Source organism: Chlorocebus sabaeus, chromosome 4, assembly GCF_047675955.1.
Source record: "Chlorocebus sabaeus isolate Y175 chromosome 4, mChlSab1.0.hap1, whole genome shotgun sequence".
In the NCBI taxonomy this organism is placed as follows: Eukaryota; Metazoa; Chordata; class Mammalia; order Primates; family Cercopithecidae; genus Chlorocebus; species Chlorocebus sabaeus.
The window spans coordinates 50349679-50375896 of NC_132907.1; the positions used below are offsets into that span (position 1 = coordinate 50349679).

The 26218-nt window shown below is 37.3% G+C and overlaps 1 protein-coding gene and 1 long non-coding RNA gene across 2 annotated transcripts in view; one reads left to right on the forward strand and one right to left on the reverse strand.

Annotated features, from left to right (window-relative positions):
- Nucleotides 1-8275, reverse strand: part of LOC140711514 (uncharacterized) — a 38315-nt gene extending 30040 nt beyond the window's left edge. The window contains exons 1-2 of the long non-coding RNA XR_012092782.1: nt 8094-8275; nt 1642-1754 (exon numbers count right to left, since the gene is read on the reverse strand). This is a non-coding gene — a long non-coding RNA (uncharacterized lncRNA). The remainder of the gene's footprint in view (nt 1-1641; nt 1755-8093) is intronic.
- The window catches only part of FGF10 (fibroblast growth factor 10), an 85193-nt gene continuing 66069 nt past the window's right edge, over nt 7095-26218 (forward strand). The window contains exon 1 of the mRNA XM_007961531.3: nt 7095-8646. Coding sequence (XP_007959722.1) covers nt 8325-8646 — 322 coding nt within the window. The 5' untranslated portion in view covers nt 7095-8324. The remainder of the gene's footprint in view (nt 8647-26218) is intronic.

The window sequence follows — 26218 nt, forward strand, 5'->3', positions numbered from 1 at the left end:
TGACTGGGGAGGGCCTCACACTCATGGCAGAGGGCAAGGAGGAGCAAGTCACATCTCACATGGATGGCGGCAGGCAAAGAAAGAGAGTCTGTGCAGGGAAATTCCTCTTTTTAAGACTATCAGATCTTGTGAGACTTATTCACCATCAGGAGAACAGCACAGGAAAGACTTGCCCCCATGATTCAATTACCTCCCACTGGGTCCCTCCCACATGTGAGAATTCAAGATTAGATTTCAGTGGGGACACAGCCGAACCATATCACTGCAATAAGAACATGAAAGCCAGAATTTAGACTTAACATATAGGAAAGAAGGAGACATTATAGATTTTTAAAGAGAAATGAATTTGAAAAGGGCCTACTGTTGAACCATTAACCTGAAAGCAGTCTCCTTCACCCCTGGCTAACATTCAAGAGATATATCAAAATGCTGTCCTAACTTAGGGATAGCCCAGAATGTTTTCAACCACAAGGACAGAATCATCCAAAGGCAAACATTGCAGTACACCATGAGAATTTTCCAAACATCATGTGCCAAATGCCCCAGAGATTCTGAAATGTTCCCTCTCTCCATTCTTGCCCCACAGCCTCAGAAGGGACCACTGTTATTCTTGGAAGTACATTATATCGGTAAGTATGTAAGGTTGAAGTCTTGCCATTCACTAGTTTAGTGCACAGGAAGCAGTTTGTCACTATCGGCCCTGTCATTCTAGGCAGCTCACTTCGTGTTCCCAGATCTCTTTTGTTTTTCACCTGTAAAGTAAGGGCAGTAGACCTAAAAGGGTTAAAGTATTTTCCAGTTATAAAGGTACAAAATTCTATAATTTGTCAGTTATAAGATTAGAGGATGAAAGACTAAGCCCTGATCTGGGCTTCGTAGACTCTAGCCTATATTGATTTCTATAAGAAGTCATTTGTTTATGAAATTTGTGAAACTGTCTAGACAGTGAGCAATACACAAAATTATCTGCATATGTATTTCATTTGGGGGTTTTTGGTGCTCCACCTAGATTTGCACCTAGCTGTACAATTGAGGGCTGCATATTTCTTCGTTTTTAAAGATCTGTCTTTAGTTGAAAAGAAAATGTTCAAACAATACCTCTCAGTGAGTTAGAAAATAATATTAATTTCCCTCATTCTTTTATACACCAGACTATTAACAAACATCAGTATAACATGTTTCCTTACAAAAACATTGTTTTTAAAGATTAGTAAAGATTAATATTAGGAAATATTTAAACTAAAAAGAAAAAAGCTGATTTTAATTTAGAACTTTACAGTTTTCCATAAATGTATGTCATTTATGAACATAATTTCTACTTTGTTGGATTCCTTTTCTGAAGTCACTTATATAAATGTATTTTATTGAACAATCAGCAATCAAAATAAATTACTCATTGACTTTAGACCTCAAAATCTCTGCAATTATATTAAAAACTCTACAATTACCAATCAAAATTCAATACTAGATTATAAATTTCCAGAGGGCAAATGTTATGCAGCATTACCTTTTGTATGGTTCAAGGAATCCTGTACATCATCACGCAAGCATCAGATGCTTCACAACCTCCTTTGTAGTAAGTTGCACTTCCCTGTTATCTTAGATATTCAAAAAAACACATTTTATGAACTGCTTACTTACTGTGATGGTATGTACTACCGTTTGAAGTAAGTGTCCTGACTAGGACAGAATTCTTTCCAGCTGATTTAAGTGAAGAGGCTTTAATAAAGTAACCAGTTACAAAGGTGTAGGCACTGTGAAAGAAACAAGGGATAATGATGATAGGCAAGTAATAGACAGGAACTGCTGCCAGTCCTTGAGCTTAAAGAAGATGGAGAGGAAATATTATTTTAGGGGTGTCAGTGATAGCCAGAGTCCTGGAGGAGGGGTCACACAGTAAGAAGGGATACAGCCACGGCCAGAAATGTGTCACTGAAACATAAAAGAGGAGAGGAGGAAATATCCAGAGTTCTCTCACCTTCTGTGTGCTGATCTAAGGACTCCATTGTCCCATTGACAAAACAAACTCCAAGTCTTCTATTTAAAAAGGACTAGTGATTCACAAATGTCAGCACAGAGCTGAACAGAGAAGGGGAAAGAATGGATCTGGGGGCCAATCAAAGGAAATCCAGTATAGCAAATATTGCATTGCCCCCAACACATTACATTTTCTGCTAATACTAATTCATAGAAAATACTTTCTTTTTGTCAAAATTTGCTTAACAGAGGCAAAATTTTTCAAATAGAAAAGACATCAGGTCAAATTATATTTCATAATAAGAGGCACAGAGGACAGCAAAAGGATTAGGGAAATTTTGTTGGGAAGTAATTAAAATAATAAGCTAGAAAGCAAGAAATATGCTTCTAGGAGTCTGGGAGCAGGAGTAAAGGAAAGGAAGTCAGGTTGGGTCAACACAAAGGATGCAACCAAAATCTCCACACAGTAAGGAAAACCTAGAAAAAAGGATTGTGCCAGGGACATAAAACAGGAAAAAATCAAGTCTTAATCGTTCATGAAGCCATAAATAGAAGCCACATTTTCCCTTAGCTCTTGTCGTAGAGAAAAGGAAAATCAAAAACAATTTTCAATGGTTCTTCTTTCTTTTTCAATATCTCTCTTTCCAATACCTGGTTTCTGAGTCCTAAGATAACCATATTTTGCCCATCATTAATGATAAACTACCTAAATTCATGTATTCAATCATGTATGCACGTTCTTTATGGGGTAAGTTTCTGTGCCGTATTTATTGGAAAAAACCTTGCACCATTCACAATGCTTACCTACTATATAGTAAGCACTCAATAAACATTAATTGAATAAAAACCAGTTAAATGTCTGTTGGCATGACATCACAGCTTTAAAGAAAATATTATAATCTGCCAGTTAATTCACAAACATAAATGACTAATATCAGAATGTTTACAATTTTGCCATAGGTAATAGGACTAAGATGCCTAGAGGGCCTGAAGTAGAAAGAGGCACAGATCCACAAAAGGACAGCTGGGAACACAGAAAACAAACAAAACTCTTCAGAGACTTCACAACTTTGTCAAGGGAAGGTCCTGTTTACCATCAGCTGGGAGGGGACAAACAGCAGCTTTGTGAAAATACGTTTGTTGTGTTTACTGCCAAGATGCAAAGTTCAGTTCCAGGAATTTGTGGTGATTTATTATATGTTTTAAACAATCTTATACAGAATTCTTTTTTTGTTTCAAAAGATCATTGTTATCATCTTGGCCATATTTCCTTCCTAATAACAGATCATTAAGTCTGTTTGAAAGTGAGGGAACAGAAAATTAACCTTGGTTTCAAACTTTGAAAAAAAATTGTTTAAGCAACCTATGCTTTGAAATATCACAATACTTTATGGGAAATTAATATTAGAACACAGAAACCCAGATCAAATTATAAATCTACTTTTCTAGAAAGTCTCATCAATTTTCTAGAGGCGAACTTATAAATTCAGATTCTATTAAACAATTGGCTCTCCTGAAAATATGGGGTATTCATTGCTTTTTGATTGTGTTCATCTCAGAAGCATTGATAAAATATCCCCCTTTGCCAAGCATATATCAATATTTATTTTGGCTAACCAGCTGGTATTTAATAATTCAACACTACTTTATTACTTTTCCCTGGTTTATCTATTGCAGCGAAGATGTAATTGATTTTCCATAGCTAAACCCCTAAACCTTTTTATCATTTCTACTCTGCCACCTTAGACATATTAGAATACTAAGTGGTCAATGGTAAGAAGGGGAGTAGGAAGGAAGAAAAAGAACATAAACAGGACAGATGTTGCAAAAATTAGGGTAGTAGCCTAAGGTCTATCACAGGAGTTCCAAATTCTGGTCTACCATGGAGTGACCTGGGAATCAATTTATTCATCTATAAAATGCATGTGCTGGATTCAGTTATAGCTAAGATTCCCACTGGTTCTGAAGCACTGCATGCTACTATCTATGGGATAACACCGCTTTTCTGTTCACTTGAAGCTCCTCGTTTAAAAACAATAAGGTATCACTCCTTCATTCATCCAAATGTGAGTGATTATGAGCATCATTTCTAGCTGCAGCCTGGGAAGTGCACAAGTCCTAACAATGCCTTAAAACTGGCATGATCTGTGTCCAGGAGGGAAAAATGGGCTGCGACACATACTCACAAGGCCTGCACCACAGGCTGAAAAAATTAGGCCTCCATATGTCTAAATTTTTGAACAGCCTGGCTGACTTTTGACCTGACTGAGCATTATTTGAAGCAGCGTACTGACACTGCCAATAACATCATTCATAATAGGGCACACATCTTATAACTGAACCACAGATAGTGCTGAGCAACATAAAGAATCCAAGCAATACATATGTACAATGTAAACTGCTAAAACAGAATAGCTACTGAAGGATCTGCTAGTACGTACACTGATTGCTTCTCTGAGGTTGAAGAGCCAGGTTTTAGGATTCTTCAATGGCTGCAGCCATGGTCTCGTTTTAAAAAGCCTCAATCATTTCTCAAGACATCACATGTAACAAAAGGCTGCATCTATTTCTGTCAATACAGAGCTAGCCTAATAGTAGTAGATATGTTTAGGGCATAGAAATAAAGTATGCCTTCCTGAGGTTGGATAAAAGAGAAAAACAGCCTTTGAGAATTAGTAGGTACCACTCTAATCTGAAGCTTGTACTGTCCTTTTCAATTCTAGCAAAGAAACAATTAATAAAGGAACCCATTAAGACCTGATTATTGCAGCTAAAAAAGGAAGGTAGAATTTCAGTCCTTTGAAGTAACTGAGAATGATTCAGGCCTCATTACAGAGATATAATCTACATTCATACATTTATGTTAGCGATTCAAATCTATTGGGAGAGATTGAATTCCGTTAAATAGTGCATCTTTCCTGTGGAACTTTTCTCAGGCTTTCTCGGGCTAACCTAAGAGGTGACCTAACAATGCAAAGTAGTGGGGTATTTAGGGATTCAGCTGTGCTGTAAAAGAAAGGCTGTACAGAAAAGAAAAAGAAGAATGAGATATAATCTAAAAAGCTATGTCAGCTTTTCCTTTGGGCTGTTTTGTAAATGCCCTCTTGTCATCACGCTGTACAGAAGAGTGGCGAAGGGGCTCTAGAACTTTCAAACACTGCACCTGCTGCAAACAGATTTTAATATGAAAGTTTAAAGACATCTTTTCCCTCATTTTAGACAGAAAAAAAGAGAAACTCCTAGCTAAAAGATCTGAATAGCTTCTTCTACTGGAACATAAAGTTGATAGATTGTGTGTGTGAGAGAAGGAGAAAGAGACTCGCTTTGGATTGGAGGGGCACATGTCTAGGGTGAGTTTAACAAAAATTTTTAAACCCCAAAATGGCATCAATAGTGTTGGTTCCTATTGTAGAGAAACCCCAAAATAATAACTTCCTGTGTTTTGTAACTTTTCACAGCAGAATCTTTATTGTTTGGTTTCACCAAAATAATTTTTTAAAAATGTAGTTTTAATTAGTTGTAAATTCAAACATTTGGATTCTTCTGGACCATTGGCCTGAAATGCAAATCCACGGGAAACACTACATTGTCTTTCAGGCATTTGTCCTCTCAGGTATAAAACTGTGAACTAAAACATTGAAATTAGCACTGTTGGTTAATTTTTCAGTATCCTAAAGAAAAAGACTTGTTTGATGGATGCTCTTTATTTGCTTAACTTTCCAATTAATATCTACAGAAATTACAGCTAATTATATTAAACTTAAGAACCCTATTGCAATGTTCACCACATTGTTGAACTCTTCTAAATAAGCACGGCATGAATTATAACTAATGCAAGTAAAATCCTGATTCTAGTATTAAATGATTCTATTTCAAAGGATTTGAATGCACAGAAAAATATAAGAACATTCATGTAAACTCATTTTTCAAGTCACTAAATACTTAATTGAGCAATCATTCCTAATGCTCATCTCTAGAGCTATTTTTTTATTTCTTTGCATTTCTCTGGTTCACCACCAACATGGAGGTCAAACACACATTATAGGGATCCTGGCTTGTGTGAACACAGACTTCTAATTAGTTCCCTCCAAATTACAGTTGCTGTTGTTAAACTCCCAGTTCATCTTGAAGTGTTTCTCTATCTTACACTGGCAGCCTAACTTTAGTTTGAAACATATGAAATTACCATTTTTGTAGGTACAAAACCTTAAAATGTTGGCAATTTCATGGGCTTCAACAAAATACAAATGTCTAACTGTACTATGTGACATAGATACTTCATTCCAGTACATGTTTAGGCATTCCTTCTAGTTAAACGTTCTCTGGTTTAGAGTCCTTCTTAAAGAAGTGGTCCTCTAGGAGTTGTTTCTTATTCAGATTGGAATGGATTATCACAGTATTTCCTTTTTTGTGCCTCTTAACTCTTGGCAAAGGCTTCCTAGCCTTGGACTTAGTTCTGTCAATACCTGGGCTGTGAGCTAGTTTCTGCGAGCAAGGGGGGAGTTGGAGTGGCGTTAAAGAGTGTGAAAAGGAGAGGAAGACTCCTAGAGCAGTGATATTGTAAAACAGAGCCCTTTAAACATAAAATGTGAAGACAGATAAAATTAAAAAAATAAAAAAATAAAAAACCTCCACTTTCTGACTAAGTGCAAAGGAAATTGCATAGAAAAGAAAACAGACAGCAGGGTATTCAACCAAATTGTATGGTAAAATCTTTGCGATCGCCATAAAGTGCGTTTGCTTTGAAGTGCACGCGTGATTCAGTGAAGGGCTCATGTTAGCAATTAGAAATCGGTTATTTGGGTCCCTGATTTCATTTGCGCCAAAAGAGAGGCAACTTTTAAGGGTGACGATAAATCTCCCTGAGCTTAAAAGGCAGAAAGGGCCAAAGTGTGAACTTTTTACTTCAGCAACGGAAGCGAGAAATCAGTGATTCATTAAAGAGGAGACCTCCTTGGAAGCTGGCAGCAGAGGAGGAAAGGACGCTAATTATGTCTTCCTTTTCTGTGCTCGCTCCGATCAGTTTATAATCTGCTGCTCTGGAGGGTTTAAAATCCTCAGCATCTTCTGCTTTCTCCCAGCCCTCTCCTCTTCTGGGAGTGAGAAGGGGGAAAAAGTCAGCCAAGCATCAGGCTCCAGGTGGCTCTCAAGTACTTCACTGCCAAAAGAAATGGGGGTGGGGGAAGGAGATCCTACGCTGGAAAACAAGTGAGAAAGGGGCTCCCCAGAAGGGATTAGTTCAGGCTGGAAGACAGCAAAATTCGGAAAGCTGGAGGATACCGTCAGCGCCGTGGCCCGCGCTGCGAGCAGGACGCTTTAGCAACGAATTTGCCAGAGCTAGAGGCGCCGGCGGCGGCTGCGGCCGCAACAGCAGCTGCAAGGAAGGGACCTGGCAGCCCCCAAGCTGGATGCAAAGCATCGCGCTCTCTCCTCGCTCCCCTGCTCCCCCACCCCCTTCTCTGCCCCTTTCACCCTCCCTCTCCCTGGCGTTCCCAGCAGCGTAGGGTTTCAGATGTCCCACCGCGGGTTGACCCCCTCCCCCCTCTTCTCCACCCCTGCAAATGAGGTTTGACCAGCAGAGGCAGAGCCCACCTCTGGCTTAGAATCACTGACATTTAGACTCCAGGTTTCAACCTGTTTACAAGCGGACTTTCCAAAGGAAGGGGGTGGGGGATAGGGCCATACAAAACATCAGCCGCCGTCCCCCAAAACAAAAAGTGGCTTTCGGCAGCCTTCAAATCGGCAGGCACCACTAAAAACAGAAGGGAAGAGAGGGAAGAAAACAACGGCGACTGGGTAGCTGCCTGCAGTTCTGACAACTCCAAAGGGATACACTTGTAGAAGCGGCTCGCAGGCTGGGGCTCCGCAGAGAGAGGCCAGAAGGTGCCAACCGCAGAGGGGCGCAAATATCTCCCCCTATTCCCCACCCCACCTCCCTTGGGTTTTGTTCACCGTGCTGTCATCTGTTTTTCAGACCTTTTTGGCATCTAACATGGTGAAGAAAGGAGTAAAGAAGAGAACAAAGTAACTCCTGGGGGAGCGAAGAGCGCTGTGACCAACACCACCACCGCCACCACCAGCTCCTGCTTCTGCGGCCACCCACGTCCACCATTCACCGGGAGGCTCTAGAGGCGCAGGCAGCGGATCCCAGAAAGGAGCGAGGGGAGGCAGCCGGCTTTTCCAAGGAGTTATGGATGTTGGTGCATTCACTTCTGGCCAGATCCGCGCCCAGAGGGAGCTAACCAGCAGCCACCACCTCGAACTCTCTCCTTGCCTTGCACCAGGTCTTACCCTTCCAGTATGTTCCTTCTGATGAGACAATTTCCAGTGCCGAGAGTTTCAGTACAATGTGGAAATGGATACTGACACATTGTGCCTCAGCCTTTCCCCACCTGCCAGGCTGCTGCTGCTGCTGCTTTTTGTTGCTGTTCTTGGTATCTTCCGTCCCTGTCACCTGCCAAGCCCTTGGCCAGGACATGGTGTCACCAGAGACCACCAATTCTTCCTCCTCCTTCTCCTCTCCTTCCAGCGCGGGAAGGCATGTGCGGAGCTACAATCACCTTCAAGGAGATGTCCGCTGGAGAAAGCTATTCTCTTTCACCAAGTACTTTCTCAAGATTGAAAAGAACGGGAAGGTCAGCGGGACCAAGAAGGAGAACTGCCCGTACAGTAAGTAACAAATGCGTGCTCCCCTCCTTCCAATTATCCACCCCCAGCCCACACGGGGGGGAAAAATCTCTTCCAGATGTGGCCAGCTAAATATTTACGTCCCCAACCCCTGTAAAATGATTAAGTGGAATACTTTCACACTAATTCACCACCCGACCCCCCCGCCCCGTGTATACATTGTGCTGCCGCATCCCCTCCCCTAAGCGCGCTCCCTCCACATCCCCCACCCCTTGCCGCCCTATCCACCTCTTCCCTCCAGTCTGTCACTCGCCGAACCACGCAGGGCGCTCAAGAGAGTTGTTGCAGTGCAAAGATGCCCCTTTTCTCTCTCCACCGCCCTTCCCACCTCCTCCAAAGAGCTCTTTTTCCTTCCTTCTGGAAAAGGCTCAAGTAAACACATTTTGTTTCTTTTCCCTGGAAATCTTGTTAAGAGTTTGGGACAGGCTCCTCAAGCTGAGAATAATCATCCGCTGTCAATTATAGGTGCTTTGTGGGAACTTTATTTAAGAAAGAAAAATCAATTCCACTCTCTCCCCACCCCCATCCCCTCACCCCAGCACCTCTAGATATGAGGGAAAAGCATTTTTCTGGTTTTGATTTTTGTTTTGTTTTGTTTTGCGTCCCTTATGTTAGTTTGAGTGATTGCAGTCCATGAAGTTAGCTTTTCAGGCACCACCGCTGCTATTTGTCTTCTGCCTGCCTTCTCTCTTGGTAACATGATGCTCATGTCTGCATTGTCAATAGCGTATGCACTGCTTCGTGGTGTCCTGTTGTACTGTTTCTTCTGAAACCTCTCATATTGCAGAGCCATACTACTACAGCATTGTAAACATCTGGGTCTGGATTCACACAGACCTCACACAAATTTCATTGTCATTCTTTTATTTTCAAAGTAAAAGTCATAAGTCTGTTTCCATGGCTATAGTTTATCCTACAGTGTGACGTTTTCTCCTCAGTGTAAATTATGCCTGGGATCCCTAGATTTTGTTCTTGCCTCTTCCCTCTCTCTTTCCTTCTTTCTCTCTTTCCCTTATTTCTTTCTTGCAGGGGTGTGGGCTGGTTGAGGGAGAGAGAACTAGAAGAGGAGGGGTGGATATTGTGTCTCTTCTTGAATCAACCCAGCAAAGCCAGATTACTCTGTTGACTTCCTTTCTCAGTTATTTTCAAGTGGTGAGACTTATTCATCCCTTATTGATTATTATGTGAAAGGAACCCAAGACTTTGTAATGGCACACTGAAAACAGTAGACAATGACGTTTAAACATCTTTAGTGACCATTTGGCATTATCTCAGTGATAAATTCCAAGTCACCTTTAAAGGAGACATTTTTGTGTTAGTTTTTCAGGAATTCTAAGCATAGATTGTCAGCTAACTTAAATACATGAGTCAAGCATTTAAAGATTCCTTGGTTTAGAAAGTACCAAGTACTAATGGGAATGACAGTTGACCAGAATTTAGCATTTTATTTTTGAATACAAATTTACAATAATTAAGAATTTAGTTTTCTTCTGTGGGGATGCACACACACTCAACATTAACTTCTGTTCCTCCTCAGCCACTGGTTCTATTTACTAAAATTCACAATATGTTTATAAGTAATAAAAATACGTGTAGAAGTGCTTTTAAATTGTTTCATTTTATGTTTCATACTAGAGATAATTAAGTACTACATTACCTGATTCATAGAAAGTAGCTGAAATAATGTCATAATGATGACAATTATTTTTGCTTAAAAGTCATTTGTTACCTGAATTCATTAGATCCTATGTATATAACCTTTAAGGTTTTTGATTAAAATTTTAAAAACTTTATTTTCTTCTAAAATAAAATAGTTGTGGTGTCATTCAGTTAGGAGGATGGGGAAGAAGCTATCCAAACATTGGGCTAGACAGAGTGAGCTGGAAATTTTAAAAAAAGAAATTCCGATGGACTGATTTCTTATTTTTCATGGAGGAAACTCAAAAGAATATGATAAAGTTTCAGAGTGTAATCTTTGAGCAAACTTTTTTCTTTTTAATAAATGTTTGTGCTATACTTTAAAGGTCTTTATAATATGACTTAAGAACAAATCTGCTGTTTTAGTTTACACAACTTAAATTGCTATTTTCTAGAATCATAATCACGTGTGATTAGTTGCATAGTAAAATGATTTCCACAGTAGAAATTGAATTTCAACTTTACAATAAGAACTGCCTGCAAAGAAGAAAAGTATACAATATATATTATATAAAAGGGGTGTAGAAAAGTTCCATCCTAACTGTCCAAAATATACTAATATTTTATTTTCTGTGTGATAACATATATTATTTGTTATAATGACAAGCTAAATATCTTATATGGTAATGCAATCTTAATCAATGGTTAAAAGTGAAAGGGGAGGGGTTCACTCCACTAAATATTGTCAAATCATAAATAATTTAGGCTTTCCAAGAACATCTGTGTCAAAACATAGCAAGTGAAAATTAGAGATTGAAAAAGCCTTAATTTCACATGTGGCCAGGTAATCTAAATGCTGCTACAATTTCCAACTGGACTGATTCAGCTGAACTACATGGTAGTAAGATATTGTCTAAATGTTGCATAATAACATGTGAACAAACTTTTGCCATGCCTACAGGGTAGCCAGCCAGCCGTCCACTAAATGGTAGCTTGTTAAATACTAGGATCTCTAGCCTCTGAAGAGTGTCAGTTCCTTTTCCATAAACCACATTTCAGTAATATTTGCCTAAACAAGTTATTAATTATTCTCAATACACAAACCTGTTCTTTTGAGGTTTGCTTATTTGAAGATTAATTTTCTTTGTTACTTTTGACCCTAGTATTATTGCTGCCAAATTGCAGTAACAGCTTATCTAAAAGGTTATATGTTTTTGATGTCCTGGATAATTAAAAAACTGTTTTACTGGCTTTTTGCCAGCAGAATGCTAGCAAAAGGAAAGTAAGACAATCATCCATAAGTATTGCAAAATCATTTTTAACTTCTACTTTCAAAGCTAGTTCCCAGAAATTAGATGGTTCTAAAAAGACCACATATACTAACAAAGTTCTTCTCTATATGGGTGATTATTATAATTTTTGAGGGGGGGTGCTATACTTTTTGTTTGCTTCTTTGCCATGATATGAGAGTAGAATAAAGAGAGCAGACATGAATTATTTTTCTCCTGCTAGAAGTCTGAGAAAGCTTGAATAATTTAGAATAGCTGTGGTGTATCTGTCACTAGATATGTGTAGGCTCATTGAGGTTTTTGTTTTATCATTCTTTACATCTTGAGCTTTGCCCTTGAAACCTTACCACTCGGCTTTAGTTCTGACCTCTTAGAAAGGCTGGATACAGCTGTTAGGTATCCTTGCAAGTTGGACCAGTTGACTTATTTCTGGATGTGAGTAAAACAGCTGTGAGCTTCTCCCATGGTTGTCATTTGTAGAAAAGAGGGATCTAGTGAAAGGAAAATGTATACCTAAACTTGAGACAATTAAGAATAGATATTCCAAAAAGGGAAAGTCACAAAAAAGGCTCCTGGGCCTTTCTAGGAAAGAAGTATGGAAGGCAATAGAGAAATCAATATGTAAAGAGTATGCTGTATATGCTTTGTCTTTAAATACACACTTCATTTAATAATCATAATAGTCCTATAACTATCAATATTTTTCAAATTTGAAAACTAATGCTGAAAAAAGTAAATTGTCCAAGGTCATTCAACTAGAAATGGGCGGAACCAGGATTCAAGCCCTGGCCTATTGGTTGTATCTCTCCTGTCTTATTGTACCTTTCTGCTACTTCCAACATCAATATCAATTTATTAGAATTGGACACCTGAGATCTCTAAAAAACAAATTATCCAGATCCTTACCTGCTTCTTGCTGTGAACACCTTTCTCTAGAAATAAATTGGAACAGAAATAAAATGACAATTGCAGAAAAACAAATACATTAAACGTGTCATTGCAGGTGGCCACATGATATCAAACAAGGCTAGTGTATTCTCTAGGTAAACTCTCTCTTTTGATATTTGGGAATATAATTGCTTACGGATACATACAAAATACACATACATCAATCTCACTTATGTTAACAGAGGTCATTAGGAATACATGACTATTTAAGAAAAATCCATGAATGTCATTTTATATAGTAATTGTTTATAGCTGAGGGCCAAATGTTTAATTGTTGCCTTGTGTAATAAAATAATTTGATTGTAAATACCTGTGAGAAGTTGGACTGTTGTAGAAACTTCTGATATATGACTCTAAAAAGGGCGACATCTTAGAGACTTAAGCTATACATATTAAGAAAATTTTAAAATAAACCTGCAAATCAAAAGGTACTTTACCATATAAAATGACAGATTATTGTCTAGGATTATTACTTTTTAACCAGGACTAGAGCTTATTGTCGGAAGCTAAATGAAGTGAGAAAAAATAATTGTTGAGGAAAATAGGAACTCAAAAATTATCCCCTAATAATGACACAAGAGTTTTCTGTGAAGAAAAACTATAGACAATTTATGGCTTCCACTGGTATCTTATTTCAGTTGTGGTTGTTTCTAGAATTTGGTTGCATAATTTATAACCGGCAGCATTTAATCATGAGCATTGAGGATTTATGAAGGTGGAAGACACTGTATTTAATGTTTACATGACATTGTCCTGTTACCTTTACTGCATTTCTACCATATGGAACCTCCAATTTGATGGATTTATCATAAATCTATTAAAAATGCACAATTCAAGAGAGTTTCCTCTTCATAAACCTGATTTATAACCACCTACAAGGAGAAATCTAAGGAAACAGTTGTCAGGAATCACATGCCCATATTGGAGCATGAGAATTCAGAGACACCAAATTCTAGGTCTTGGATATTTCAGTAACCTATTACCTAAAGGTGTGGATGACTCTTTAAAAGCAAGTGTTTTCAAAATGATGTTTAGGCACATAATTTTAACAAAAGAAAAAGAAGTAGAAGAAGCGTGTCTTATAGGATCAAATAAACTCCACTGTCTTCATAGTTTCTTCTACATTTATACTATCCAGTTTAGAGTGAAAAGCTACGTTTCTTTAGAATTTAAAGAACTTATAGTAGAACATGAATGAACACTTTAAATTTCTATACAATTACTTTAATGTTCAGAAGCAAACCCCATTTATTATCCAAATGTCTAACTTTCCACAAGCCAAAAAAATGTTGAAAAAAATTTGACAGCTCATTTGAAATGGAACTAATGTTCCTCCCATTTATGAGCTGCCTGTGAATAACTACATCTTTCCTAAGCCTTAATGTCTATATGCTTATCCGACATTGTAGTGCAAATGATATTTCTTTATTATGCTTCAGAAAGAAGAGTAATATATGGGTATTAGTTCAAAGTGATTTTAATCTATCTTAACATTAATTTTGCAAACTTTGCAATCAAGAGTAATTCAGATGACATTTTTAGTATTACTGTTCCCTCATCTGTCAACCTTAATAGTTGATGTGTGCTTAATATAAGTAAGGAAAATATTAGAATTTTCCTTCCAGAAATAACAAATCTATTTTATTTTATAGAAAAGATGGAATATACAATTCATGTTTATATAATTTTAATATAGTTTTATCACAATATAGACATGTAATCAAATTCATTTTGTCTCAAGTCGTTTATGCAGAAGTGTTTAAATCTTTCATGGTATATTGCAATGATCTAAGATAATTTACATTTGACATTTGACCAAGGGTGTTTATTACTTTGTTTTCCAGATTTAAAACATTATTTTGTAATCAGCGCTCTTTCTTCTCAGCGCATGTTACCTTTATCTGTGCCATTCAGTCAGTATAACAAAGAATAGCTTAGAAATGCACCTTTAAAATTAGCGAAAGGAAATATACCCGCATCTTGGAAAGCCACCAGTGACACCCTGATACTGAATTAATGAATATAAAATGTTGACATTTTACAGAATCAGTTTAAAACTCAGTACTTAATTTGTATAGATTTTACACAAATAGAAAGTTTCAAGATATCTAAAAGGGAGCCAGGTCACCCACAAAATAATGGCTTTAAAGGCTCCCTTGCTTTTAAATCAGATCAGTTGTGTTCTTTCTTTGAACGCTGTGTTCTAATTGGCACAATAAATCAAAGAAGACACTCAGAGTAGATTCCCATGTAAGGTGGACAACTGGACAGTGACTTTTTACTGCTGCTAACACGTGCATCCAATTACTATCTGATAGATTCATAGTGCTGGCAGTAAAGCATTGCCTTATTTTATAGTTCACTTAATAATTCTTCAACCTAAACCAGTCCACCTTTACCTATACCCATTCTGTCAGTATGTGCATTATTAATGAATGATTTTCAAAATTTTGGCACGCTTTCTGCAAGGAATGATGTCATTGAGCTATTAATGAATCATCTAACCCTAATAGAAGGCAAAGTATTGATTAACTTGATATACCCCAAATTTCAAAGAATTGTCAACTAAACAAGCCTAATAATTTCACCACAACTAGAACCTAATTCTGAATAGGATGGGTTAAATTCCATCTAATTCTGAATAGTGTTGGATTGCCACAAGATTTAGAACTTTTTAAAAAAGGTATTTTTAATGTTTTTCTATAATAATAATTATTATTACTTTTCTTCAAGGACCTTGTGTTAACATACTTTACTGATAAACAAACATGTTATTTCATCCTTAACCTTTTTTGTTCCTATGTTGAGGACAACTTGACATATTCATAGAGTCTTTACAATTCAAGGCTCATTGACTTCTTTCTAATAGCTTTGTTTTGAGTCAGTCTATGACAACCTGCTTCTGAGGCATTTTAAATCCCTAATAGTTTACCATCCCTTCCTCACTCCATTATTTTCACCTCCTTGGTTTTGTGTTTTTTTTTTTTTTTAATAACTTTTCTCTGGTTTCAGAACTGACTACACACCTTTAAGGCCAGGGAAAGTCATTCATGAGTGTTACTTGGCACCCAAGGTGACATTCAGGGCGTAGTATCTAAAACTGATAGTGTTGTTTTTATTTTGCATAAAAATCTTCAATGGTGTAAATTCAATGTATTCCATCAGGACCATCTTCTCATTTCAATTCTGCAGTGAATTCCTTCTTATCCCAGCATTCCAGGTCAATTTCTTTTAAGCTTTGCTGTAAGTGAAGTGGACAAACCACAGATGAGCCCCCTTCAGAGTGCTGATTATCCCATTACTAGATCATCATTCTGCATTTTTCCTCCAAGTTGAATTTTTGCTCCCAATACCTCTCCCTGCTTTTCCTATTTTCTTTTAAATTATTTGCATACGCAACACTTACTAGCTACTTTGCCATTTTTCTTACATTTTTGTCTTTGTCTGGACTACCATAAAAGAAAGAAAGTGAAGATGATTTTAAAGACAGGGTCTCACTCATGATCACAGCTTACTGCAGCCTGAACCTCCCGGGCTCAGGTGATCCTCCCAAGCAGTGGGAACTGTAGGCATGCACCACCCTGCCTGGATAATTTGATGATTTTTGTTTGTTTGTTCGTTTTGTAGAGACAGGGTCTCACTATGTTGCCCAGGCTTGTCTCAAATTCCTGGGCTCAAGTGATGCTCCAGCCTCGGCCACCCAAAGCACTGGGATTACAGGTGTGAGCCACCACACCCAGCCTGAACACTTCTATTTTTCTACTTTAGTTATCATTTATTTAAAAAAAAAAAAATGAATGCTGATTTGGAGGTCTTTGATATTCCCAACTTCCAGAATGGCACTTAGATTATCAAGCTTCTCTGTGTACCCCTGTCAAATATATGTGGCTTTTAAAAATAAAACCTAGGTTCTCAATAAATCTGTTTTTAAATCAGGAAACAATGTAAAATATGTATACGTATGTCAGATGAAACAAATGTAGAAATGCATATACCTTTACTAGGAATTTTTGAAATACCAACAGGAGTTAGAATCTGAAGTAATTTCGTAAGTGTTTTCATATACTTCTCCTAAGAAAGAATTTTTTGGCACTGATTGATGAATTAGATTTAAGTTTATCATATGCAGAATCTGACTCAATAGTCAGATTGAGATAAATACGTTAAATTTATCTGTTATAATAATAATAAAAGTCAAGCTTGTTTTTACAATTGGTTTCAAATTTTAAGTAACTTTAATTTACTGACAGAATTATTAAAAGAAGAATTAATATTCTGTAACATGGGGTAAATGGTAACATATGACACTGATTTACATACTATTGATCTAAAGTAAGATACATTTATAATGGTATTCATGGCAGTAATTACCAGATTTGGGGGTCATTTTTTGGGAATATCTCTGCAGAAGGATATGATTTCACAAGTATAAAAGAAAAGTGCTAGTGATGTTAATCATATTATAGTATAAAAACCTGACGAACAAAAATAGTGTTTTAGAGCTCAAATATGCTGACATCCAGGAAACAAGAAAGACGGTAAAGATCACATAATGAAACTTTTGAGAAGCCAGAAGGAAAAGTAGAAAAAGAGAAGAGGCCCTAGAGTGTTTAGACACATACTGTGAAAGGAGGAGGAGATGCTTTGCTGGAGTGATGAAGACAAGGGTTTTGAACTCTCAGGAAAGAGATCAAGCTAATGAGTAGCACTGCAAAAGGGCTGACATGACAAGAAAGGTGTGAGGGAAATATAACCCAAGCCCTGGCATTCAACTGGATGTTAAATTAACTGAAATGAGAACCTATGATCTAAGAGAAGTCCCACAGAAGTCATCGCAGCCAGGCTATCAAAGTAAGGAAAGCGAAGTCCCAATTCCTGCTAAAGAGGAGGTATGATAGAGTGATTAAAAGTATGCGCTTTGATTCAAAGTGATAAAATGTATTGTCCCAGAGTGAAAGCGGGCTTTGAAGTCGCACACCTGTAGGCAAACTGCGAGATAAGAATTGGTAACTTTGGGCAAGTTGTCATCAGTAAAACAAGGATATTAACAATACCTACCTTTTTACTACATGGTAAAGATGAAATGAGATCTTACATTCATTCATTGATTCATTCAACTGAAATTTGATTGCTTGCTTTGTGTCAGATAGCGCGTGAGGCACTGAAAAATGCATTGTTGAAAAAAGTTGGTCTTTCTGCTCTCATAGAGCTTACATTCTCCACAGAAAATGTCAAAAAACAAGTTAACCAAGAGGTGATATGCTAAAAAAATTGAGGTGAGTGCTATCAACGACACAAGTACAGTGGTTTAATAGAAAACTAGGAAACAACTGGGAGCCACTCCAAAGAGCACAGCTAGAGAAGCGTTTTGAAGAGGTGAGAAGGGAACTGCAAAGGGAGAGTTTGGTGTCTCATTCAAGAAGTACAGAGAAGGCACACTGAGGCTGGATGTGGCAGAAGTTTGAAATCTGAATTGACACACACAGCTTAATGGTGCCTGGCACATCATAAGCCTTAATCAAAAGGGTACTATATAAAGAAAAAGTAAATATGATGCTTCCTCTTATTTCAGGGTGAAAACATCAGGAAAGCAACAATTATATTATTCGATGAAGTGGCGTTCAACAATGCTGGAATTGAGGAAAGAGGCGGGAAGGAGAAATATACCTGGCGTTTGTTTAAAAAGGGAAATATTGGCCAGGCTCAGTGGCTCACGCCTGTAATCCTAGCACTTTGGGAGGCCGAGGCGGGCGGATCACGAGGTCAGGAGATCAAGACCATCCTGGCTAACACGGTGAAACCCCTTCTCTACTAAAAATACAAAAAAAACTAGCCGGGCGAGGTGGCGGGCGCCTGTAGTACCAGCTACTTGGGAGGCTGAGGCAGGAGAATGTGGTGAACCCAGCAGGCGGAGCTTGCAGTGAGCCGAGATCCGGCCGCTGCACTCCAGCCTGGGCGACAGAACGAGACTCCGTCTCAAAATAGAACTACCTGAAATTTGATTTGGAATTGTAATATTCATAATGTTCTGAAGTTTTGGGGGAAAGTAGAGGCCTGGTTCTTTAAGAAACTGGTAGAAGAAACAGATTTAGCACTTCTAATCCAAAAATCTCAAATCCAAAATGCTCCAAAATCCAAAACTTTTTGAGTGCCAACATGATGCCACAAGTAGAAAATTCCAAACCTGTCCTCATATAACAGATCACAGTCCAAACATAGAAGCACAGTTTATTCAGCATCCCCAAGGGGAAAAAAGATCCTCCCATCCCCCTTTAGCTGCTGTTGCTTAACAGCTGATACAGGTATTCTGGTGATGCTACTGTGCTGCCTAATTACCCCGAACACATTATTTTTTCACTGTAATAGTGGTATGTCATGTTGTTTACTCTTAAGTACTTATGTATGAATAAGTGTAAGAAAATGATTGCTTATCAGTAGCATTTAAATTCAGAGTCAGGAATGAGGGTGATGCCAAATAACCACAGATTACCTACATCAGTGGCTAAGATAGTAATAACACCTTTGCTTTCTGATGGTTCAATGTATATGGACTTTGTTTCATGCACACAATTATTTAAAATATCTTTAAAAATTACTTCCAGGCTGTGTGTATATAAATCACAAATCAGTTTTGTGTTTAGAATTGGATCCCATCCCCAATATATCGCATTATGTATGTGCAAATATTTCAAAAACTGAAAAAATCCAAAATCTGAAACGCTTCTGGTCCCAAGCATTTCAGATAAAGGATACTCAACCTGTATTTGAAAACTGAAGGTAACTTGAGGAGAGAGCAAGGTGCTTAAAATAAAGAATAGAAGATAGATATTCTCAAGGACACAAGCTGTAAATGGTTAAAAGAAAGAAAAAGAAAAGAATAGCAAAATAGGTAACCATGGAGATTTGATAATTACAGAATAAAAGGCAACGAAGAAAAGTAATTCTTAATTTTTAAATATTTCAGAATAAATCTTATATTTCAACTTACAGTTTCGAACCAGCATTATCACAGATACTTAGTTCTTCATAAAGTTGGTAGTTGTTTCTTGTTTCTTATCCTATTACTGTGACCTTTTTGGCTTATACCCTTAAAGCATTTGCAGTCTAGAAAGAAGAGATTGTCACAGGGAGTTGAAAGAGCATACAAGGCAGTTTATACGCAATGCCAAGAAGCAGGGCAGAATTTGAGTAAACAGCAGTCTCTAACTGAGGGAGGGATGCATGACATCAGGGGGTCACACTGAGGATAAGGAACTCTAGCTAGACAGAGATAAAACAAGAGAAGGAAGAATATTCTAAAAGAAGGCACAGAAGTGTGTGGGTGTGGAGTCAAACATGAAGTTTTCAGGAAATCACAGGCAGGAAACAGAAAGTTTGCCTGCAGGTGGGCATCTTCTGACAGACAAAGCAAAGTACAGTAGAAGGTGGTATCATGTGAAAGGGAAGTTTGTAAATGTATCCTCATATTTGTGGATCTCAACTTTCTGGCAAGATACTACATTGACATGATTTTTATTTAAACTTGCCCTTTACTTTTTTTTTTTTTTTTCATTTTTACTTCTTGAAGTAAAAAAAGAAAGTGGAAGAATATTTCAAAGGAGTATTATCTACATTATAATTGACAATCTAAATATAGCAAGTAGCAAGAAATTGTGGCTTAATTAAAAGAAAAAATAGCTAATTTTATACTAGGGACATGGAAAAGAAGTAGTTCTTCTACTCTTCACTAAAATGACATTATTCTTCGTATTTCTGATTTGCCAAATGATCATTATTTTAAAATTTAAACTAATTGGAACTTTAAAAGTTCTTAATATGTATATTTCAATGTGAATAGGTTTTGTAATTTCCATCTAATTCCCAAAAGGAACACCTGAAGCATCAGTATTTCTTGCTCTAGTTGTGGCCCTTTTTTTTTTTTTTTTTTTTTTGGCATTTGTATTGTAAATTGTCTTAGATTTACTTGGTTTACATGATCAGAAAAAGAAACAAAATATGCTAAACTTCTTTTTCTGGAAAAAGAGTACATGTAAGTATTTTTTTTAAAACAAACTAGGAGAAACAGACAGACAGCATATATACAACTACACCCCCCTACTGACACTATGAGCTCTCGAGTCAGACTTCTTGGGGTAGATAACACCCACAATCTGGGTTATTTATAAAATTTCGTAGCTGTGTGATCATGGCCAAGTTACTCCCTGGGTCTTGGTCTCTGTATCTTTTAAGTTTAGGTCATATCACCCACCTCACCACTGTTGGAAGAATGAGTCATAAATTTACAAATGAGACTATAAATGTAAAGTTGTATTAAATACAGGACCTAACACCATGTAAGAGTTCAACAGTGTTAGTTCTCATTACTCTTTTATGCCATGACTACTTATGTTGTCACTAATTATTTCATTATGTGAAAATTTCCCTAAATCATTGAATACTAAAAAATTCACCAGATTAATGCTTTCATCAATTGATTTTCAGAAAAATTTTGTAATATGGGTAAGATCATCATTGTTATGCCCATACTATGTTTAGATGAGAAAATTAGGCCTATATGTTATTGTGCCAGACTGACATTATAGAGTTAGCATAATTGAGGATAAAACCAGGCCAGTCTTAGTGATGTTGATCTTCTATCTTTGCTTGCCTGGGACAGTTCCAGTATATGTCTCTTGTTCTGGCATTTTATTATTCATACCTGTTCAGTCTCAGTGTACTATCACAAGACCATCCTAGTCTTAATCAGTGTGATCTATGTAAGGCACAAATCCACACAAGCTAGTTCCCTCTTAGATACTACTACATACCATCACATCACATGTCATATGTCATATAATATCACGTAATCTCTACATTCTTTCACAAGTCATATAAGACCGTAATGATTTACTCCCTACTAACTCCCTGACCTCATTTCTTACTACAGTGCCAATTATAGCTATTTTACATTGATTTCAGTTCTAGAACGTGCCCTGTCCCTTCCTGTTTGGCCTTGCCAGACACTCCTAGTTCAGCCTGGAATGATGCCCCGGCCCTCTTTCCCAGATCATCTTCTTTCCAAATTTCACTTAGAGGTCATCTCTGGGAAACCTTCCTGCTGTCCTCTCAAAACGTGTGCTTCCAAAAACCCAATACCTGGTATTATAATACAACACCACACTTGATTAGTTGACTGTTTACCCATCTAGTTTTCTCATAAACAGAAAACTTATTGAGAGTAAGAACCATACCTCATTGACTTTTACATGCAAGCACTTAAGATAGTATTTGGCATATAATAAGTCCTCTTTCTACACATTATTAAGTAAATTACTGCTTTTAACCACATGATTTTGGTCAACTTACTTAGACTCTCAAAGTTCAGTCACCTGGTCTGGAAAGGTGATTAATATGCTACCTACCTAAAATGATGGTTGAAATAAATTAGCTCTTAAAATTTCACTTAGTTCTAAGTTCTACAATTCTGAGAACTTGAAAAATAAGTTAGTAGGGTCGTCATTATTTAAGAGACTGAATTAAAAAATTCATTGAATTCATTAAAATTTCTGAATAAAAAATGTGTAATCATGAAGTGAATCATTTTTCATGTTTCTCTAGTTTTCCTAAGGTTACTACTGATAACATTCAGTGGATATTAAAAGTTACTTTATCTCCTTTAAAATTCCTACTGACTATGAGACAGTTATTTCTAGTTTCAGAGTTGTATTTTTGGATTCTTGGATAATTTGGTGGCAATTAAAAAATGAGCCATTCTTAGTAATTATTTTGGAGAGGAAGAATAAAGTGCTGCAAGGAGTGGGAGTAAAGAGAGTGGTCTTGTCTGTGTCAAAACATTTACTGTGGATCTTAAGCAGGCCATTTACTTTATCTTGGCCTCAGAGGCTTAATAATAATATGACTGTATTGAACTAAATTATTATTAAAATATTTTAGTTTAGTATATTTATTTCACAGACTAAGGACTAGATTCCTGGTGTGTACCTATATTAGGAAATGTAGCTATATTATGCTGAATAATGACCACCCAAAGACATCAGGTTCTAATCCCTGGAAACTGTGAATGTTACTGTATTTGTAAAGGTTTTGCAAATGTGATCAAGTTAAGGATCTTGAGATGAGGAGATTATCATCATAGTGCAGGTAGGCCCTTAATGCTATCGCAAGTGCCCTTATAAGAGAGACACAAGGAGATTAGACATACGTAGAAGCACAAAAGGCAGAAGGCATTTTGACAATGGAAACAGAAAGATTTAAAGATACAGTGTTGTTGTCTTTGAAGATGGACAAAGGAGTCATTGGCCAAGGAGACTGGAAGAGGAAAGGAACAGATTGTCTCCCTAGAACATATAGAGGAGTCTGACCCTGCTGACACCTTGCTCTAGGCCCAGAAAATTTGATATTGGACTTCTAGTCCCCAGAACATTGAGAGAATAGATTTATATTAGTCGAAGACACCAACTTTGTGGTAATTTGTTGCAGAAGCCATAAGAAACCAATATAGATATGGTACTTAGATCAGGGTCATGCTGTAACCCAATCTAGAAGTGTGAAAGTGGCTTGGGAAGTGGATAGTCGACATAAGTTGGATGGATTTTGAAGCATATGATAAAAAAGCCTGGATTTCCTTAGACAGACTTCTGTTAGACTTCTGTTAGAAATATAAAGATAAAAGGTGCTAAGGTGAGGATTTAGGAGGAGGTGTTTGGCACAGTAGAGAACGCCTACCTCATTTAGAGAATACATGTAACATCATAAACAGAATGTTGGTAGACATATTAATATTAACAGTGCTTTTGGTGAGGGCTCAGAAGGAAATTAAGAGTATGTTATTGAAAACTAGAAGAAAGGCATTCCTTTCAGCTACAGAAATGTAGCTGAACTGTGTTCTACATTGTGTGAAAAACAGAACGTGTAAGTGATAAATCTGGATATTTAACTAGGGAAATTTCCAAGCAAAGTGTTGAAGGATCAACCTGATTTTTCTTCCTGTTTATAGTAAAATTCAAAAGGAAGGAGATAAAGTGAAAAAAGAACTGTTAAGCAAAATCAAAATAGCACTTGATGATTTGGGAAATTCTCAGCCTACCTAGATTGCAAAAGATGCTAAGTTAGGAGATTCACTGTTAGGAAAGCATGCTCTGAAGAGAAGGCTAAGGGTGCGACTAGATAACCTTATGATACTGCTGAAGAAATGAAACGTGATGGATAGATTCCCTCAGCCACCTCAACAGAAGTCAGGAATAGAGATGAGGTTATCTAGGAAAGATCTGTAGCGAACCCTCTCATAGCATGAATCCCTGTGACATACACAGGAGGACCACAGAGTTTTTGAGAATGTTGTATCAGCAGAAACACTGCCAGCTTGAACTAAAATAGACAAAGACAGAGCAAATTGAAGGAAGGCTGTCAGACTCCCAAAATTCTACAGGCAAGTTGATAAAACTATTCAGCTGCAAACACATGATACCTTTAAAGAAAAAGGATCACCATGAGTGCAGAGCCTTGGGTACAAAGGAAGTGCAGAGGCATAGAAGCAGAGACTCTAGCCATGTGCCGTGAGGCAGGACCCTCAAGTCACAGAGGGTGACTGCCAGGCCGGGAAACCTTGTGGAGTTTACCCTGCTGGATTTTGAAATTGCTTGGGACCAATGACTTCTTTCTTCTTTCCATTTTTCTCCTTTTGGAATAGGAATGTTTATAACTGTTATACTATGCTTGTTCCACCACTGCATTTTAGGAACCAATAACTTTTTTTCTAGTTTTATGGATTCAGTAATGGAGAATAATTTTGCCCAGGATAGATCATACCCAGAGTCTTATCCATATCTGAATTCCATTATTTACATTATACAATTTGAGATTTTAGAACTGTTGTTATGTAAATGAGATTTTGGACTTTAATTGAGGTAGGATATAGAACGCTGAATAATGGTCACCCAAAAATATCAGGCTGTAATCCCTGGAACCTGTGACTTTTACCTTATATGGTAAAGTTTTGCAGATGTGATTAAAGATTTTGCGATGAGGAGATTATCCTGGATTATTCAAGTGGGCCCCAAATACCATGACAAATGTCCTTATAAGAGAGAAGCAGAGGGAGAGTAGACATACACACAGAAGGCAGAAGGTGATTTGAGGATGGAAGCAGAGATTTGAAGATGCTACACTGTTGGCTTTGAACATAGTAGTAAGTCCATGAGCCAAGGAATGTGGCCAAGGAATGTGGCACCAGAAGCTGAAAGAGGCAGGCAATGGATGCTCCCCCGGAGAGCTTCTAGATGGAATACAGCCCTGCCAGCACCTTAATTTCAGCCAATGGAAACAGATATTAGAGTTCTGGCCTCCAGAACTGTGAGAGAATAAATTTCCGTTGCTTTAAGCCATCAACTTTGTAGTAGTTTGTTATATCTGCCCTAGAAAAGTAATACAGGAATCTATGAAAACTTTGTGCTGCCCAAATTAAGGATAATTTGACAAAAACAAAGCAGTATCTTGTGGTAGATAGTACTAAGCATGGACTCAAATAGATATAAGTTCCAATCTCTTAAGAATTGTGTGAGTGAGAAAAGTCTCTAAACTTTTGTTTTCTCATTCCATCTATGAGGATTAAATGAAATAATCTATGAAAAGTATCTAGAATAAAGTATCAGGCTTATAATGGAACCTCAAATTTTAGTTGAATCTAAAGGGATAACAAGTTTAATTGACTATATATTTGTAAAACATTATTTTAAAATATAGTTTATTTTCTTACAATACCTTGACTGCAAGGCACTACAAAAGCAAAGGACTTTGGTTGTTTGATACAGAACCTGTCCACAAAAGTGGCCTGCTTTTCCTTTGGGCTATACGTTCAATCTGACTTGATTAAAGAGTTTCCATTAACCTGGCCCAAGAGCCCCTTTTCTGAAGATGGGTGCTAAAATAATGGAAACCTTTCCTATTTAAAGAAGCCCCTTTATAGTTAAAGGTGAGAGAAGACCAATTTTTAAAAATGGGTGATTAGTGTTGCCTTAGTTCATTTTCTGTTGCTTGTAACAGACTACCTGAAACTAGGCAATTTATAAGAAACAAAGTTTGTTTCTTACACTTATGAAGTCTGAGAAGTCCAGAGCCATGGGGCCACATCTGTTGAGGGTATTCTTGCTACTAGGGACTTTCTGCAGGGCACTGTGGCAGCAGAGAACATCACACATCAAAGGGGCTGAATGTGATAGCTCAGGTTCCTCTTTCTCTCCCTATAAAGCCACCAGTTCTACTCCCATGATAATACATTAATCAATTAATCCATTATGAATTAATCCAATCATGAGGGCAGAGCATTCATGAACCAATCACCTTTTGGTTAATGCTGCCGTACTGGGGATTAAATTTCAAATGAATTTTGGAGGGGACAAATATTCAAACCATAGCAAATGTAATTAAATTTCAGTAACTAGTACTTTCTGAAGGATTTTTCAACATTTATGTTGACGTTACTGTGTATTTACTCTTTGAAACTAACATCTTTTATCATCCATCTTCTCTCACTATGTATAGAATTCCTTTAACACCCTACCTTTAAGCCTCTCACATCTCAAAATGTTTCCATAATACATAGTACAACTCTCCTAAAATTTATTAACGTCTTTGTTTATATCACTTGAATTTTTATGGCCTGGGAAAAAAAAAAACAAAAA